This window comes from Nycticebus coucang, chromosome 15 (assembly GCF_027406575.1).
Source record: "Nycticebus coucang isolate mNycCou1 chromosome 15, mNycCou1.pri, whole genome shotgun sequence".
In the NCBI taxonomy this organism is placed as follows: Eukaryota; Metazoa; Chordata; class Mammalia; order Primates; family Lorisidae; genus Nycticebus; species Nycticebus coucang.
Genome location: NC_069794.1, coordinates 51,075,475 through 51,093,931, shown reverse-complemented (window position 1 = coordinate 51,093,931; position 18,457 = coordinate 51,075,475). Strand labels below are relative to the sequence as shown.

Below are 18,457 nucleotides of genomic sequence, written 5' to 3'. Positions count from 1 at the left end.
GGAGCTGAGCTAGAGGACCTGCCGCCTCCAACTTGGCTGTTTTGGTGCGGCGGCAGCCAGCGGAGGAACCAGCGAGCTGGAGGGTGGGCGGGGGGGGCTCCCACTCCCACCCCCACCCGAGGCTCCAATAGCCAAAGGAGTGGAACAACTGCTGGGGAGACACCGGGGACTCGGTGTCTCCCTCCCTTTACTCTTGTGACTGAAAACAGAACCCCCATTTCCTATGCCTAGGTCAATTTCATGTAAGTTTCCTAGGCCTCAATTCCGTGAATGGACTGTGTCCATTCATTAATACATTCATTCACCTTGCCCCAGCGGAAGACTGTGTCCATTCATTTCCTGGCCAAGGAACCCGTGCACCTATATATACCTCTAGACAGAGAGAGACAAAGAGAGCTTTTCTCCCCGACTTGGGTTTTTTTCTCTCCAGGAGCTTTAGTGTTTTCGTATTCTTTTCTGTAAATAAATTCTGTCTTATCACTGATCTATGGCCCGCGGATTTATTCTTCAAATCACGGAGACCAACAACCTGAAATTCCAGTATCAGTATCAGTATCACAATAGTAGGATCCAGAGCCCATCTATGTATATATAAGGAGCTAGAAAAAGCACAGTACTCACAGTGATTTCTAGACCTGAAGATCAGGCTGCCAAACATGAGACATGTTTAAAAATTAAACATCACTTGAGTTTTTCTTCCAAAAGAAATACCCCAGAGTCACTGATTGGTCTGGTAGATAAATGGAATTAAAGTATAAATAACTTATGTTCTTGTAACGTGGCCTTAGGTTAAAGTATACAATGAAAACTAGTGTGTTAAACTACTTTTCTAACCCAATGGTATTTTAAATTCAGCCAAAATCATTTTCTACTGTCTTTCTACTGATTGCTTCTTCATTGGCTTCCATTTTATAGTTTTCACCCAATCCATTTATTCATAATTTGTATATGATTAGTCAAGCTCATTTGTTGTTCCATGAAATAAATACAATTGACTCTGTGCACCAGTCATGGTTTCTTAAACATTTAGTCATTACTTCCACCCACATATTTCATGTTCCCCTGAAAAATTGGCAGCCATGTGGAGGCTTAATGCTCCTGTCAATACTTTCATTTATAATTTGTTACAAGATCATTTTATCCACAGGGAAACTCACATTAAAGATATGTCTCTAAACCATGATTATCTATCTTGATTGAGGTAGTTAAAATAAAATCATTCTCACTTTTCTATACAAATAGTATCCCTATTTATAACATTAGAAATCAATAACCATCTTAATTCTCTAGCAAGGAAACGTGTCTTAATATAGATCCACCACAGTGTTTCTTAGCAATGTAACTGGCTAAAAAAGACAAAGTAGTTTAGAAGCTATAAGATGAGACATATTTTTAAATTAAACAATTTATCATAATACCCATGACCCTAATTATAAATTCAAAAGCCCTCTGATTACAGATGCCCACAAACTTAAGCACTTCATTAAACAAATGCATTGTTTTCCATATTACAACATGTTTTAGCTGTATTTTTCAACTTGACAGTTTTACTTACTGTCTTAGAAGCAGTATTAATGTACTGCATCACCATTTCTTTTTTGATACTGAAGTCCTTTTCCCGCAATGGTGCCTTTTTATCTTCATTTAAATTCATATCTTCCTGGAAAACACAATTAAAATGCCTCGTTTTAGAATCTAAGTAGAGCAGCAATTCTACATACGCTATGAAGAGAAAAATCTATAATTTGTGACTAAAGCAGCATTAATTGTTTGGAATGATTTACGTGTAGTTCTGCCTGGAGGAAAGAAGAGAGAAAGGGCTGGGAAGACAGAAAAGAAAGTATTCTAGACCATTTTAACAGGTAAAACACTTATCAGAAAAACTTTTTAAATTCACAGCAGGCTAGTAAAATTATGCTCATATCACTATAATAATTAGACAGTTGCAGATTTCTGCCATTCAAAAGGTCATTAGGATTCACAATTTCAATATATTTATTTATTTATACAACAGCTACACATGAAGCTACCTTGTATATTTATTTATTTATACAACAGCTACACATGAAGCTACCTTGTACCACTTCAAAAGAGCTGCTCCATGTATTATAAAAATTCAAAAGGAAATAAACCAGTCATTTTATAGATTCTGACAGCTATAAGCACATATCATCAAATATCTCGTACTGATTCTAGCAAAAGAACAAAGCATTCTGTAGTGTTAAATGTCTTTTTCCCAACTCTATCAAAAATATTAACCAATTAATTTATAAACTGTTCTAACTCACATAAAAGATAACACTCATAAAAACAGGTACCACACCTAAAATCTAGCACAACAGTACTAACCAACATGAGGGTTTAAGAATCCTAGATCTTGCTACAGTCCTAATTTTGATTAAAAATACAAGTCAGATATGTCTACATATGAATTGCTATCAATTAAGTTGCTCATTAAGAGGTTATTCTGGCAAAAGACAGGGAGCCTGCAGTAAAACAGAAATGGCTACCAGAGAGGGGCAGTTCAAATGGATTTCCTCCTGATCTTAGCCCTATGGGTTTTTGTGACATGCAATAGAAAATACCTGAATATATATAAACTGCATATCCATTCATAATGGATCCATAAAAATCAGGACTTTAGAACACCTACGAAACCAAGCAAGTTCAATTTCTTCCAAATCTTATAAGGGTGCTACATTCATCAGACACTGTAGGTTATGCTATTAGCTGACTCAGTTCTTGGCTACCAAACCCTTCAAGCACTTAAAAATCAAAATTCCTTTCATTTTTACCTTGACAGAAATATATGTAAGATCTTAGGAGCTGTTCCATTTGACACTCCAATAAAAAGGGAGTAATTAGTAATGTCATTCTTGCCGTTCTATTTAGAAACATCTATTCTGTGAATAATGGTTTGTTTCATTTCATATTTTTCTCTCAGCTTTTGATTCTTAGTAGGACTTAACAACTCTTAGGAAACATTCTGGATGTTGTATGAATCGGTGCTGCAGAGGAAAAATCCACAACTGAAATGTCAGAAAGAGGGGAGACTGCAGCTTGCTCAGGCATGCAGTGGCCTCAGTTTATTTCTTACAAGCTTATATACTCTTAATGACACTAAGTTTTGCACATACCCTTGATAATAATAAGTCAGTTGGCAGCCAATGGTCTATAAGATAAGAGTACAAGGAAACCATGCAGAGCAACCACAAAAACTTATTCAGCTGTTTTGTCTATAAACAACAGGTGCAACCTTTAACTGAGATGTGCATTAACGTATCTTGTTTTCTAGTCCCAACGCCCCTTTTAGGAAATTCCAGAGACAGCCAGACTCTGCTTGCAGAGTCTGCATACGTCTGCCTCCCACATGACTAGCTTGCTAAATCAGTTTGGGGGAGTCCTAAAGGAACATCCCTTCATATGGACTCTGAGAAAGCTTCTTCAAACATAAGTCAATGGCACTTGAAGTTATATTGAGGTTACATTTGGACGTTCTGGAAATTTCTGCAGGCACTTTGGTTGTCACAATGAATGCAATGATGATACCAGCATTTATAGGGGCAATATATGCTAGACATTCCACAGTTGGCCTTACAACAATAACTGTCTTGTGCCCCACGATTTACATGTCTAATTAAAAAGAAAAAAGAGAGATAGAAAATAACATAATTATCTAGGCCTAGACTCTAATTTAGTAGAATTAAAATATAAAATGAAATTAATACGTAAATTGTTACATAATACTTTGTATCTCATAGTTTAACATACATCAAATTTTCCAAGAATCCAACTATTATGTAAATTATAGTTAAACTGTACTTTTTTTCAACCTTTACCAATAGCTATGCTTCATTTCTGAAATTTAGGTACACTGCATAGGCACAAAATAATACCACAACTATAGATCTTAAAACAGCCCTAAAATAGCAGTATAATATAAACATGTTGGTATATGTATTCATTTCATTAAATATCTATTATAAATAAAATACTGAACAGGAAATACACAGAAGACATAATTGTATATGGCTTGATGAACAATTTGAATGAAGCTAAAATTTTGTTCGATATATGGGAAATGTAAATGAAAAATTTTTATCAGTTGGCCATTGGGCCAAATATATGTATATGTCATTCAAAAAACTTACCTGAACAGTCATCAAATCAAAACTTTGGTGTATCTGAAGAGCCTATTTTTGTTTCTTATTTCAAAATTCTATTAACATATTAGCATTATACCTTATGAATTACCACATTTATAGCACTATCTTCACGTATACACAACTCCTCAACTTACAATGTGGTTAACATGCAAATAAAGCCATCATAAATTGATAATAACCTTAAGTTAAAAATACATTTAATATACCTAATCTATCAAACATCAATAGCTCCCCTTTACATGTAACTTTCACCTTCTCCCTCAGATAACTTCACCTCTTTCACATCTCATAAACCACAGTCATCATTATTTAAATATTTGTTGAATAAATTAAAGACAAATATATTAGATGCAAGTAATTTTCTGGGAGATGGAACTGGGGTTAGAGATAATATAGGTCCAGCCTAGAACACCAACCAATTGCTGTTCCTAGAAGGTTCTCAAGAATTCTCTGATATTCTCTAACATGAGTGATGGGAACGAGTTGTAGCTCCAGAGGTAGAAATTTTCAGGCAGTAGAAGTGACACAGGGCCAACCAAGATAAAATCCTCACTCTTTCGGGGAATCTAAGAGAACCACACAAAACCTCAGTAACCTAGAAGAGGGTCATCAGATGATTGGGCCCTGCAAAGCAGCACCTTGTCAAGGAGTGAATGAGGCAAAGATCCTTTCCCAACTCCATGACTGTGTGTGGGGCTGTGTCCACCAAGAGGAATGAGAAGATATATATTTTTCTAAACTGCACAAGGACACTCAGTGGGCCAGTGGCAGCCCTGAGCAAGCAGCTTTTAAGATACTCCAAAGATTCTTCCTGTGAATTCAATGATGCCAGAAGTTCCTACAAACCAGGAAATTACCAGTTTCCTACTGCATTTAGGCACCTTGATTCCATATTAGATAAAATACTGGAACAAAATAAATATTTTCCACATTTTCTTTGGCAAACCTGAGAGGCAGAAAAGATGCAATCTTAATACCAGTGCACATACACACATTAGTTAATGCACTAAGGAGCAACCAATCATAGAATAGCAACGAGAGTGTGGACATTTTCTCAACTGAATTACAAATGTTAGACTCAATATTTTCATTCATGGATATGGATTTTACAAGACAACGTGCTCATTAAATTTACATACATCAAGTTGAGTGGGACAGTTAACACCGTGGAGAGTCAGATTAAATTTAAAATGACTGAACATTTGGACAATTAAGTGAATATATACAAGCAGCAAGTTGTTAGAGATGGTCAGGTGTGGGTAACTCAGCCAGAAAAGAAAAACACTAGGGACAGGTAGAAGCATGACTAGAGTTACAAAATGAATACTGGAAAGAGTATTATAATGGATCGAAATATTCATATGGGATCAATAAGTATAATATTGGAAGATAAAAACTGGAGGTCCCACAATAGCAAAACCTAATATTGATTCTTATTAATGCAATAATCTGATTTCTATACTGTGATGTTTTGTGTCATGAGTTAAAGTCAACATAATTATTCTTGATAACAGCTTCTGCTTTGCTAATAATATTATATGTATTACTAGAAACTACTACTGGGTTATGCATCTTGAGAAGTCTACAATAACCCTACAAATCCCTCTCCTGAGAGGGCAGAACTCAATATCCTATAAGTACAATTTCAACAAGAGTTCTAAAAGCGTTAATTCTGTTCTTAACCACATTAAATTCATCTTCCACACTATACAAAGTCAAAAGGTTTTGCCGATGTTTATCACTAGACTAGGTAGACTTTTACTACCATGAACGGTTTAGTGCCAAATAAAAAACAGAAGATTTCATGACCTTATTCAAGGTCATTCTACACTCTCAAATAGGGCAGAATGAATGAATCCTGATTAGTTCTGCAATTTAATACATTTTATCCTTAAATTAGGTTTAGACATAATTAGAAAACTAAAAGATAAATACTACCAAGAATCTGAAACTTAGAATTCATATTAATACTTTTTATGTTTAAGATGTCTATAAATATACTGAAGCTATTAAATAGCTTATCTTTTGCCAACCATTTTTACTATGTCCTTATATAAACCTTTAAAATAACTTTTTACATAAATGTGACTATAATGAAGTTATATTTTGCAGTTTTACTAATAGCGGGGTTGAATTATCACTTTTACATACACAGTGTCTTTACTCATTTTGTATTAGAATTAATGGAAAGTCAGATGGCTAGCTTTTTAATAGGACAGCAGCCAGAAAATGACATTTGCCCATAAATTGACAATGAAGTCATAGACACTATTATTTGACCAAATATTCTAACTGGAGTTTATGGGCAGAATACAAACTATCTCAACTGAAAACCTAATTTCAATTTATCCTAATACCAGGATCAAGGAACAATACCAAAAAAATAAATAAATAAAAGTATCACTTTTCTTTCATATACTACAAATTTGAGAACAGACATAAGTGAGATTAACATGCAGGGAGCTGCACGACTCTAATTTATTTTGGAATATAACCTTGCTGGAACTGTTCAAGCATATGCATAAGCACCCATAACCACAAACAACTGTTAAGTAACCCTGCACAGATAACTACACTGCAACTGATTAAAAAGAATTTCATTCATTTATTTGCTTTTCAGCTTTCTAATTAAATGACCATTTCCTTCATAAGTTACATAAAAGATAAAATGGTCATTTCACTTTCGCTACAAAGGCCAACTTTTCTACAAAGAAAATCAGTTCGAGGAAAGGCCTTCACAGTTGTGAAAGGATGTTCCTGCATACTTTCTAACTGGTGAAATAGCACTCTGAAACATTATCATAATAACATTTCTTCTTTTAAAATTCCTCTTGCTAACCACTGGTACTACAAAATCCTACCAGGCAAAATCCAATGCTCCTAAATCGTTTAGTTTCTTATTTACTTGTGTCTAGAAGAAACAACTAAACATTGACATCCTCTTAACAAACACTACATGTGAACCGACTCAACAATTGCCTTATACTACCATATTCTTTCCCTCTTCTTGCTCACATTTAAATCATTATTTGAATTGCTATTAAGCTGCTTTTCCCTAAATTTTTCAGTTTCTACCCAAAGAAAACAGTGACAACTAATAGATCAGAAAGAACAAAGCAGTCCCACAGAACCTCTCTCATTTTATCTGAACCCTAAATATAGTGTTTCAGTTTGTAAAAGATAAAAACTGCCTACAATATAGAAAAGTAGAGTTATAAAGAATACTAATACTTGAAATAAACTCCCAGAAGGAATCAATAGCAGTTAGTAAACAGAGAATTAACACAAAGGAATCTGTTAGTTTTTCTTTTCATTCAGATTCCTGGTGATCCTTAAGATATTCCTTGCATACTCAACACATTAGGCATTCACTTATCTGACTAAGTAATAGCTATGCATAAATCCTAGATACCAAGGTTTAAGGAGAAAAAAGAAAAATTGTCATTTACGCATACTCAAAGAGTGGCATCATGGAATAAGTGAAGAAGCTCTCACCTATTGAGACTATTTACACTTGATCCCAAAAAGTATCAAATGTAAATAGTCTCATTAGATTTTAACAGTTCACTTGAGCTCTTTTTGTCTGGAGACCTTTATTTATTTCAGGCAAAGATGTCTATACTACTGAATTGACTACAAATCTCAGAAGAGCACAATGACATCTTGATATTTAACTCTATGTACTGATTTATATCATTTGATTACTTAAACATGGTATTTACCAAAGCAGAAAGAAAGACATCAACTCATACCACAATACATGACTATATAAATCCAACATGCGCTATGAAGATACTAAAGTGACAAAACCAAAAAGGTCAGATGTGTATAGTCCAATAAAATATGGTTCTGATGAAAAGACTGGAAAACTGGGCAGCGCCTGTGGCTCAAAGGAGTAGGGCCCCAGCCCCATATACCAGAGGTAGCAGGTTCAAAGCCAGCCCAGGCCAAAAACTGACAAAAAAAAAAAAGATTGGAAAACCAATCTAATGAATCAGCAAATAGAATATGTATTGTACATAGTCACCAATTTAACTGGTAATGGAGGACAGAATGAGCTTACAGGTCAAAAAATGAACAGGATCAAGCATCTACCCTACAGGAAGGCCAATCTAATGAGGGACTGTGATAAATCTGTGTTTTAAGCCACTAAATCCATGGTAATTTGTAACAGTAGCAACAAGAAACTAGTATAAACTAAGCACCAATGGTAGGTTTTTACTTACACACACACACACACACACACACACTCCCCTAAACCAGCAAGTGTTTGTTCCTTCTCCCCTACCTCCAATCTAAACCTGGAGGAAATAAATTCAGTCTATAGAATAGGGACAAACAGGGTGGCGCCTGTGGCTCAGTGAGTAGGGCGCCGGCCCCATATACCGAGGGTGGCGGGTTCAAACCCAGCCCCGGCTGAACTGCAACCAAAAAATAGCCAGGCGTTGTGGCAAGCGCCTGTAATCCCAGCTGCTCGGGAGGCTGAGGCAAGAGAATTGCAGAAGCCCCAGAGCTAGAGGTTGCTGTGAGTCCTGTGACATCATGGCACTCTACTGAAGGCGGTAAAATGAGACTCTGTCTCTACACAAAAAAAAAAAAAAAAAAAGAACAGGGACAAACAGAAAAACAAAGTGGAGAAACAAAAGAGGATAACCATAACCCCAACAACTGTCCCTACCAGAGACTGGAAATGGAGCAAGCTTGAAAGGGTCAAAAAGAGTAGCTTTCTTTGGATGGAAATTAAATTATTTACAACAAACTAGAACTATATCATCTAAAAGCAATAGGAAAGATTTGACACCTGCCTGGGATTTTAACCAAGGTCACAAAAAATTAAGCTAAGAGCAACAGTAAAGAGGCAATGGCCAGAACAGAGAAGTCACTTTCACCTTTACCTGTGTTGTTCACTTCATTCAACACAAAACCACTTACAAACCTTACAACTCATACCTACAGTGAGTCCAAAAGTAACCACTGAAATAACAGTAATGAACTAATTCACTATCCAGTATTCATACAGAAACTAACATGGGCTTTCAGCTAGAAATTCAGCTTTCACACAAAGCGGGGTTGGGGGGACTGTCAGGGGAAGCCCTTAAGAAGTAGAACAAAAAAATTCACCACTACTGTATGACAACACATGGAAACTAGATTACCCAGAGACCAAGTAATCAATTTACTAAGTAAAATGAGTATAAATGTTGAAATATTACACTCTACTTCATATTCATTAAGTAATCAAGTCAGCAGTCTTTCAAAGGCCTACCTTCAGGAGGGAAAAGCGATGTTCTTCAAAACCAAGTTTTTACTTCATGTAAAAATTATTAAATACCTTTGATAATGGTAAAGAAGAACAATTATTTCTCTATTCTGTTCCAGATATCTACTTCTCTGTTTTTGTGCCAATACCATGCTGTTTTTGATCACTATTGATTTGTAGTAAAGTCTGAGGTCTGGTAGTGTGATTCCTCCTGTTTTGTTTTTATTTCTGAGTAATGTCTTGGCTATTCGAGGTTTTTTCTGATTCCATATAAAACAAAGTAATGTTTTTTCAAGATCTTTAAAATATGACAGTGGAGCTTTAATAGGGAGTGCGTTGAAATTATATATTGCTTTGGGTAGTATGGACATTTTGATAATGTTGATTCTTCCTAGCCATGAGCATGGTATGTTTTTCCATTTGTTAACATTTTCAGCTATTTCTTTTCTTAGAGTTTCATAGTTCTCTTTATAGAGATCTTTCACGTCTTTTGTTAGGTAAATTCCCAAATATTTCATCTTCTTTGGCACTACTGTGAATGGGATAGAGTCCTTAACTGCTTTTTCAATTTGACTGTTGTTGGTGTATATAAAGGCTACCGATTCCAGCTACTTACCGCTATTTGATTTTTGACAAGCCAATTAAAAACATTCAGTGGGGAAAAGATTCCCTATTTAACAAATGGTGCTGGGCGAACTGGCTGGCAAACTGCAGAAGACTGAAATTGGACCCCACACCTTTCACCATTAACTAAGATAGACTCTCATTGGATTAAAGATTTAAACTTAAGACATGAAACTATAAAAATACTAGAGGAGAATGCAGGGAAAACTCTTGAAGAAATTGGTCTGGGTGAGTATTTCATGAGGAGAACCCCCCGGGCAATTGAAGCAGCTTCAAAAATACACTACTGGGACTTGATCAAACTAAAAAGCTTCTGCACAGCTAAGAACACAGTAAGCAAAGCAAGCAGACAGCCCTCAGAATGGGAGAAGATATTTGCAGGGTATATCTCTGACAAAGGTTTAATAACCAGAATCCACAGAGAACTCAAACGCATCAGCAAGAAAAAAACAAGGGATCCCATCGCAGGCTGGGCAAGGGATTTGAAGAGAAACTTCTCTGAAGAAGACAGGCGCACGGCCTTCAGACATATGAAAAAATGCTCATCATCTTTAATCATCAGAGAAATGCAAATCAAAACTACTTTGAGATATCATCTAACTCCAATGAGACTAGCCTATATCACAAAATCTCAAGACCAAAGATGTTGGCGTGGATGCGGAGAAAAGGGAACACTTCTGCACTGCTGGTGGGAATGCAAATTAATACATTCCTTTTGGAAAGATATATGGAGAACACTCAGAGATCTAAAAATAGATCTGCCATTCAATCCTGTAATTCCTCTGCTGGGCATATACCCAGAAGACCAAAAATCACAACATAACAAAGATATTTGTACCAGAATGTTTATTGCAGCCCAATTCATAATAGCTAAGTCATGAAAAAAGCCCAAGTGCCCATCGATCCACGAATGGATTAATAAATTGTGGTATATGTATACCATGGAATACTATGCAGCCTTAAAGAAAGATGGAGACTTTACCTCTTTCATGTTTACATGGATGGAGCTGGAACATATTCTTCTTAGTAAAGTATCTCAAGAATGGAAGAAAAAGTACCCAATGTACACAGCCCTACTATGAAACTAATTTGAGACTCTCACATGAAAGCTATAACCCAGCTACAACTTAACAATAGGGGGAAGTGGGAAGGGGGGGGTAGAGGGAGGGGGATCGGTGGGATCACACCTGTGGTGCATATTACAGGGGTATTTGCGAAACTTGGTAAATGTAGAATGTAAATGTTTTGGCACAGTAACTGAGATAACGCCGGAAAGGCTATGTTAACCACTGTGATAAAAATGTTTCAAATGGTTTATGAAGCGAGTGTATGATACCCCATGATCATATCAATGTATACAGTTATGATTTAATAAAAAAATAAAAAAATAAAGGGGGGAAAAAAAAAGAAGAACTATTATTTTTAAAACTGCACAATACCAAAAGAACATATCTAGATGCAAATTTTAATGGTACAAAAACTCTGTAGGTACAAATCCCAAAAAGGTGAACATGGCTGATTACTGAATGTTCTTTTCTTAAGAGAATTTTTATTAATGAAAAATGTTATAATTGTATGGAAGGCAAAAATCAAACCTAATTTGAAACTATCATTAAACAGTTTTAAATTTGTCAAAACTGTGACACCCTGAAAAGCTTGAAAAATATCCTAATCCACATATAAAAAAGGCAAAATATCCTTCCCAGTTTCAAAGACCTTTCAGTTTCAGAATCAACAGCAGGTTTTCCCTGCAGAGTACTGTGATACACATACACCCAAAGAATCAGTAAGGGAAGAAAAGAACCTGTCTCTGATGTTGGAAAAAGACCTTAGTTGTGACTAATTACTCAGCAAGTTGGACAGCCCCGAGAAAGCAACAATTTTATTTTACTTCTGCTGAGTAAAGTGAGTTTGATCACAAAAGATCTACAACCAACAACCTATTCCAAGCCTCTGTCAGATGAGGTCCAACTTAATGATTTTTTTGTTTGTTTGTTTACAAACAAAAATTTAAAAAAAACTTTAATTATTTTATGAAACCCAAAATAGATAATAAAATCATCAGGTGAGTTCATATTTATGTTTCTCTCTTTTAAACTGTAGGATAATTACAAGTAATCCACCAACCTTTCTCCTACCTCAAATAAGAAAGAACTGGGGAGTATGTGGATGGCAGAAAAATTGGATTGGAAAGCATTAAATTTTAATAAGTGATCTGTCCCCTCCCCTAGTAATTTAAAAAGCATTCTGTAAAGACTTCAAAAATGCCAATATTCATCTGCCCTATACATGCTATTAAAATTTATAGCCTTACCTTTCTCTGGGCTAAGAGTAATGAAATAGTATAAACTGTACTCAGTACTTTCTAGATAGTTGTACTTTTAACTAATTATGGCAATAAAATCTGGCCTCCATAAATGTTTAACATCAATAAGCTACTTATTCTGCTTACTCAGATGATACCCACAATTACGATAAGAAATTTTTAACAAGGTAGTCTCACACCCACAATTACGATAAAAAATTTTTAACAAGGTAGTCAGAAGTGAAACATAAAAGTACCATCCCAGAATCTCACAGATAATTTAGGTGAGTGGTTTGACATATGGTGCATGGATGAAAGGGAAGAAAAGGTACTATGCCATCTTCAGTCCTCAAAGATAGTACTAAAGACAATTACCTTCACATAAGCCTCATTAACAGGGGCAAAGGGCAGTCAAAAGAAGATTAAGTTTTCTTTGTTCTTGGCTGAAATTATATCAGCCTACAGTGCCAAGAGTGAACAAAGACTTATAAATTTGTAGCTAACTGAAACAAAAATTAGTACTTCATCAAGAGCTGATATAATAGGTGAGTTTCTTAAGTCTAGGGTTTGTGAAAAAAATGTTAATAAAATATATGCTCCATGACAAAAAGTTAGGAATCACTGACTCTTAATAAAAATCCTGTAAAGACACAAACTAGGCATAAACTAAGCATTGTTTCTTTCTGCAGTTTTCTATCTTTTTTCTTTTTCTTTTTCTTTTTTTTTTTTTTTGAGACAGAGTCTCACTTTGTCACCCTTGGTAAAGTGCTGTGGCGTCATAGCTCACAGCAACCTCAAACACTTGGGCTCAAGCAATTCTCTTACCTGAGCCTCCTGAGCAGCTGGGATGACAGGAGCCTGCCACAACACCTGGCTATTTTTAGAGACGAGGTCTTGCTCTGGCTCAGGCTGGTCTCCAACAAGTGAGCTCAGGCAATCCACCCAGCTCGACCTCCCATGAGTGCTAGGATTATAGGCATGAGACAGCGCGAGCCAGAGCCCCCAGCCCTTTCTACAGTTTTCTAAAGCTCTATGTGTTCATACTGGACACAAATACAAAACAGTATTAAGGCAGTTGTAATGGCAAATTTATTGTGATTCAAGCTGAATAATGAGGAAACTTGCTATTAACATTTCACACACCTTATACTCTTAAGTAGATAAATGAAATAATTTCCCTTAAAATTAGTAAGCCGTCAAAACCCATAGGTGAAAGAATAGACATACCTAGATAACACAAAACTCTCAGAATGATGTAAAAAATCTTTTTATAATCTGCCCCAATTTATCATTCCAGCCAAATTTTTCCAACCTCTCATTGGTACCCCTTGAGCTATTTGTACCTTAGCTCTATGTCTTTGCTCATTGCTTTTTCCCTCATCTCCAGAGTGCCCTTCCCTCTGCTTATCCAAATCCTTTCATGAGATAAGACCAGGCTCCAGTTCATTCTCTCTTCTAAATTTCCCTAAACCACTATAATAACCTATCCATTTAGTTTCTCCTGCAGCTAATTAGGTATCTCAAAAATTAATGTTCTCCTTCTCTGAACTCAGAAAGAACTTAATTATTAAAAACTTACCTTCTGGCATTTCTTACTCATTTAATTTTTCAAATGTTTGTTTTGAATCCTAGGGTATAGTAACTTAAGGGTAGGAACTATATATGTAAATAAGTCAATTTAGATATAACAAGCATCAATCTGTGTTAAATGGTCTGAATATGCTACATATGTGGGTTGTTGGTCAAATCAGTGCAGCCGGCTTAAAAGCCAGGCACTGAACCAGTCAGAAAATCACCATGGTTTAGAACCCACCTGAAGAAGACCCTAAACGACACCACATGTCTGTACTAGAAAAGGAACATCCTAAAATGATGTGAGTTCAAGTCTACAGATATACATATTACAAGACCATAAAGAACCTAGTTACCCTAAGAACTGAGAAAGGAATAAAACAAATACGGTCCAAAAATCAGCACACAACAATGCAAACAGCCAAGTCCTGTGACTGTCACTCTATAAATCAACAGAACCTAGAAAGACAACTTAGATAATCTGAGACAAGAATATACCATTTGTTACACTGGAGTGTTTGTTTTCATATACCTTGTATAAAGCCAAAAACCAGTGTGTTGCTTTTCTCTAGATTCTTATTTTTGTAATCAAAAAGCTCTGTATAGCTTAAGTGCTATCTCAAATGACACTGGACATGAGGTCCAATGGAATGTGGAACATAAGCTAGTGTTCCATTAATGTGAGGAAAAGCTAAGGTTTTGTCCTCAAACATTTCATAAAGAATCAAAATTCTTACCATCATCTTTTCAAAAAGTTCTAAGAGTTCGCTCTCTGACAGTGACTTTGGGATGTTTTCCATAGTCTCCAAAGATGCTGAAGAGCAGTCACCACTTGCAAATGCAGTCTTCAGGATGGAAAGGGGAGGTCTCTCTTTCTTGCTCCCTGGAATTCTTATACTGGCAAATTTATCCAGCTACAAAGAAAGATAAAATGGCACACAAGTAAGTATTTCTCTTGCAACAACATTTAACTAATTCTAAAAGCAGAAAAAAACAAGTAGGGCCAATCCCACAATCCCTGTGATTTTACCAAGAGGCATTCAACATTGGAATCTTTAAAATTAAAAATAATAATAAATGTAAAAAGTGGTGAAAGGTATTCAGTAATTCTGTATAAATAGAGATTGAGCAATAAGATAACCTTAAAAGATTCCCTCTAAGCTGAAAACCACACAACTATAGATTTGAGTTCTATGAACAGGTGACCTTTACTTTGTACAGTAGCAAATTAATCAGTTTCAAAAAGGTAACTTAAATTAATTCAATGGTGGCACCAAACTACTACTCAGTGTCCTGTCCCCAGCCTGCTATTGACTCTTTAGTCCAATGTCCTTTTCATAATGCATGCTATCTCCAGGGATGGGGAGGACATAATTTAGGAACTTTAAGAACTGAATACTACTTATAGCATCATAGTTTCTTGGCCTGATAACACATTTCTCTTTGTTCAGACTTGTCTGTATGTGAACTTCTTGAACATCAACAAAGCATGGTGGTTAAAACCTTAAGAAATAAAGTCAAATTTTTGTTGTAACAGGATTTCTTCTACAAAATAGATCATGAAATAGTTTGCTGACATTTGAAAAAGCACAGATATTATGAAAGCTAACTATTCATTCATTCAAAATTATTTGAATGTCACAAGTTCTACTCCTCACAAAGAACCCAAACTAGTACACTTTAACTCACGCAGTGTTTCAACAATCAAAAAGGCAAAAAGTATTAAACTAAAGAAGTTATCAAGATTTGTAGTACTCTTAAATAGCACAATGATTTTGTGAATTACTCATCACTGCTACATTACATACATTATTAAGTGACTGTTATTTCCATAATAATGTTTATACTTATACTATTCATCATTACACTAGTCATTATGTTAGCCATTAGATATATGTGATAATTAAATTAAAATAAATAACATTAGAATTCAGTTACTTAGTTGTACTAGACCACATTTCAAGTGCTCAAGAGTCACTTGTGCTAGTGGCTACCATACTAGTCAAAGTACACACAGAACATTTCCATCATTGAAGAAGGTTCTATTAGACAGTGCTAATATAGCCAGTAAAGAAATCTGACATCTAAAAGTTTAAATTTAAAAGAATAATAAGTCACAGTACTGATTATTGAATTCCCTAAAGAAATAGGAATTTCTATTTCTATATACTCCACTCACTCATGGTCCATATAACGTGGTTTAAACATTAAAGCACTAAGAATATAACAGTCTCCTATAGGATTTAGAAAGTATTTAAAAACACCACTGTTCTCATCCTAACAACCCAAACAAGCAAAACCTACAAAATTGTACTTGCTATTGTTTTTAGCCCATCAGAAAGCTGAGAACACAAAGAAACCTGTAAGAATTAAATGCCAGGAAGTATCAAACTGATTTTGATCACTAACTGTTGATCCCAATTGATCCCTAAGAGTTGGGGAACAAGTTTAAAAATGGTAAAGAAAAATCAGCCAAATTTTTAATGAACTGCCAACAGCTGCACAGGTATAGGCACAAGAGATTAGATTTCTAAAAAGCTAGAATCACACAGCCCCAGCCACAGAGCAAGTCTGCACCCCCACACCAACTCTTTTTCCTGCTAGTCTTTGCCAACAGCGTAAGGGTAGTAGTATGCCCAACAGCAAGGGCACACCACAAACACTGAGTGAGATACAACCAGGATGTGAAAGACCTCTCCCAAGGGCAAACAGCTGCCCACCAAAGGCTGTGCACTAGGCAGAAATCCTGAGAGAAATCCTCAGGAGACATTCTAGGCCTTCAAAAAGTACCTAATAGCTGCTGTGAAGGCTGTGTGTGAAACAGAGCCAGAAGTAGAACTGAAAACAAAAAGAGAACTCTACATAACCCTAAAAATGGGCATCAGAACTTTAAAGCAGAAAATAAATATCTTGAAAGCTAGTCACTCAGTTGTAAAGTCAAAAAGTAAATTGCCAGATTCTCATTAATCCTTACATCCCAATTCATCAAAACACAAAGCCACAGATGAAATGAATCAAACTAAATTAACAACAAAGCCCAAACCCAGCTCAGAGATCAAGTGAACCCAGCCCCCCACTCCAACAGCCTGAAAGAGGAAGGACACATCCTTGCTTAGACAGAATACTACTTACTTCTGTTTCTACTATACTTAAATGTGTACAGATTATCAAATATTGCTAGCTAGACATACAAAGAAGTTGAAAGAAGGAGACCTACAGAAGGCCCAGATGTTGGATTACCAGATAGGCAGTTTGTAAGATTGATAAAAATGCTAAAGGACATATGAAAAGAGGAGACACCATATACAAGAAATGAGGGATTTCAGCAACATAGACACAAAAACTAAAAAAAAAAAAAAAAAAAAGATAAATTATAAATAGGAAATATATCAAAAACAAAGCTCTTGTTACGTGGACTTAACAGTAGCCTGGATAAAGCTGGGGAAAGAATCAGTGAATCTGAACACAGACGAATACAAAGTATACAAACTGAAACATAAAGAGGAAAAAGGAAAAGAAAAAACAAAGGAAGGCAGCACCTGTGGCTCAAAGGAGTAGGGCGCCGGCCCCAAATACCGCAGGTGGTGGGTTCAAACCCAGCCCTGGCCAAAAACTGCAAAAAAGAAAAAACAATGGAGCAAGAAATTCTGTGATACATCAAATGTTGTAACACAAGTGTAAGTAGGGTTCTAAAGCAGGAGAGAGTGAAAATGAAGAACCATTTTAGGAGATGATTGATAACTTTTGAAAATTATATACATGTATTTATTACAGTATATCCCAACTCACAGATCCCACACATCTCACCCAAACCCACATGATTACATTAAATAAAAAAGAAAACCCATACACCTAAGTACTTCATAATCAAACTGCTGAAAACTTAAAGGGCAAACATAAAAGTACAGCCAGAAAAATAAAGATATATTCTCCACAGGAGAAAAATGACACAATATGACATATAATTTCTCACCAGAAATGATGGTAGCAGAGGGCGATGGAATGTCAACTCAAAATAAGATGTATTAAATTAACAAAAAAAAGAAAGATAAGAGAATGGCATCTTTAAATTGCTGAAAGTCCAGCTGACTCTTGAACAATACAAATGATAGGGGTGACAATCCCATGCACAGTCAAAAATTCATGTGTAAGTTTTGACTCCCAGAAACTTAATTACTAACAGCCTACTGTTGACAAGAAGCCTTCCCAACAACATTAACATGTTTCATATGCTGTATGTATTAAATAATGAATTTTTACAATAGAAAATGTTATTAAGAAAATCATAAGGAAGAGGTAATACTTTTATAGTTCTGTACTGTACTTATCAGTTCCATTAAGTTTATATATCTGTTTACAAGACCGGTCGGTTTCACTTCCTGAAATGGAGGGCAATCACAGCTGGCAATCATAGAGACCTCAATTGACAAGACACATCTAGCAATTTCACTTTTTCTTGTAATGTCATGACTTTTCTCTGCTTATTAGGAGCACTTCCAGCATCACTAGTGGCACTCTGTTCGAGTTCCA

At 35.7% G+C, this 18,457-nt stretch overlaps 1 protein-coding gene across 1 annotated transcript in view; it reads right to left on the bottom strand.

The window, feature by feature from the left end:
• Positions 1–18,457, bottom strand: part of DIAPH3 (diaphanous related formin 3) — a 578,378-nt gene that overhangs the window by 502,837 nt on the left and 57,084 nt on the right. Inside the window, exons 3-4 of the mRNA XM_053563890.1 lie at positions 14,665–14,841; positions 1,556–1,660 (exon numbers count right to left, since the gene is read on the bottom strand). Of these exons, the coding sequence (XP_053419865.1) occupies positions 1,556–1,660; positions 14,665–14,841 (282 nt within the window). The remainder of the gene's footprint in view (positions 1–1,555; positions 1,661–14,664; positions 14,842–18,457) is intronic.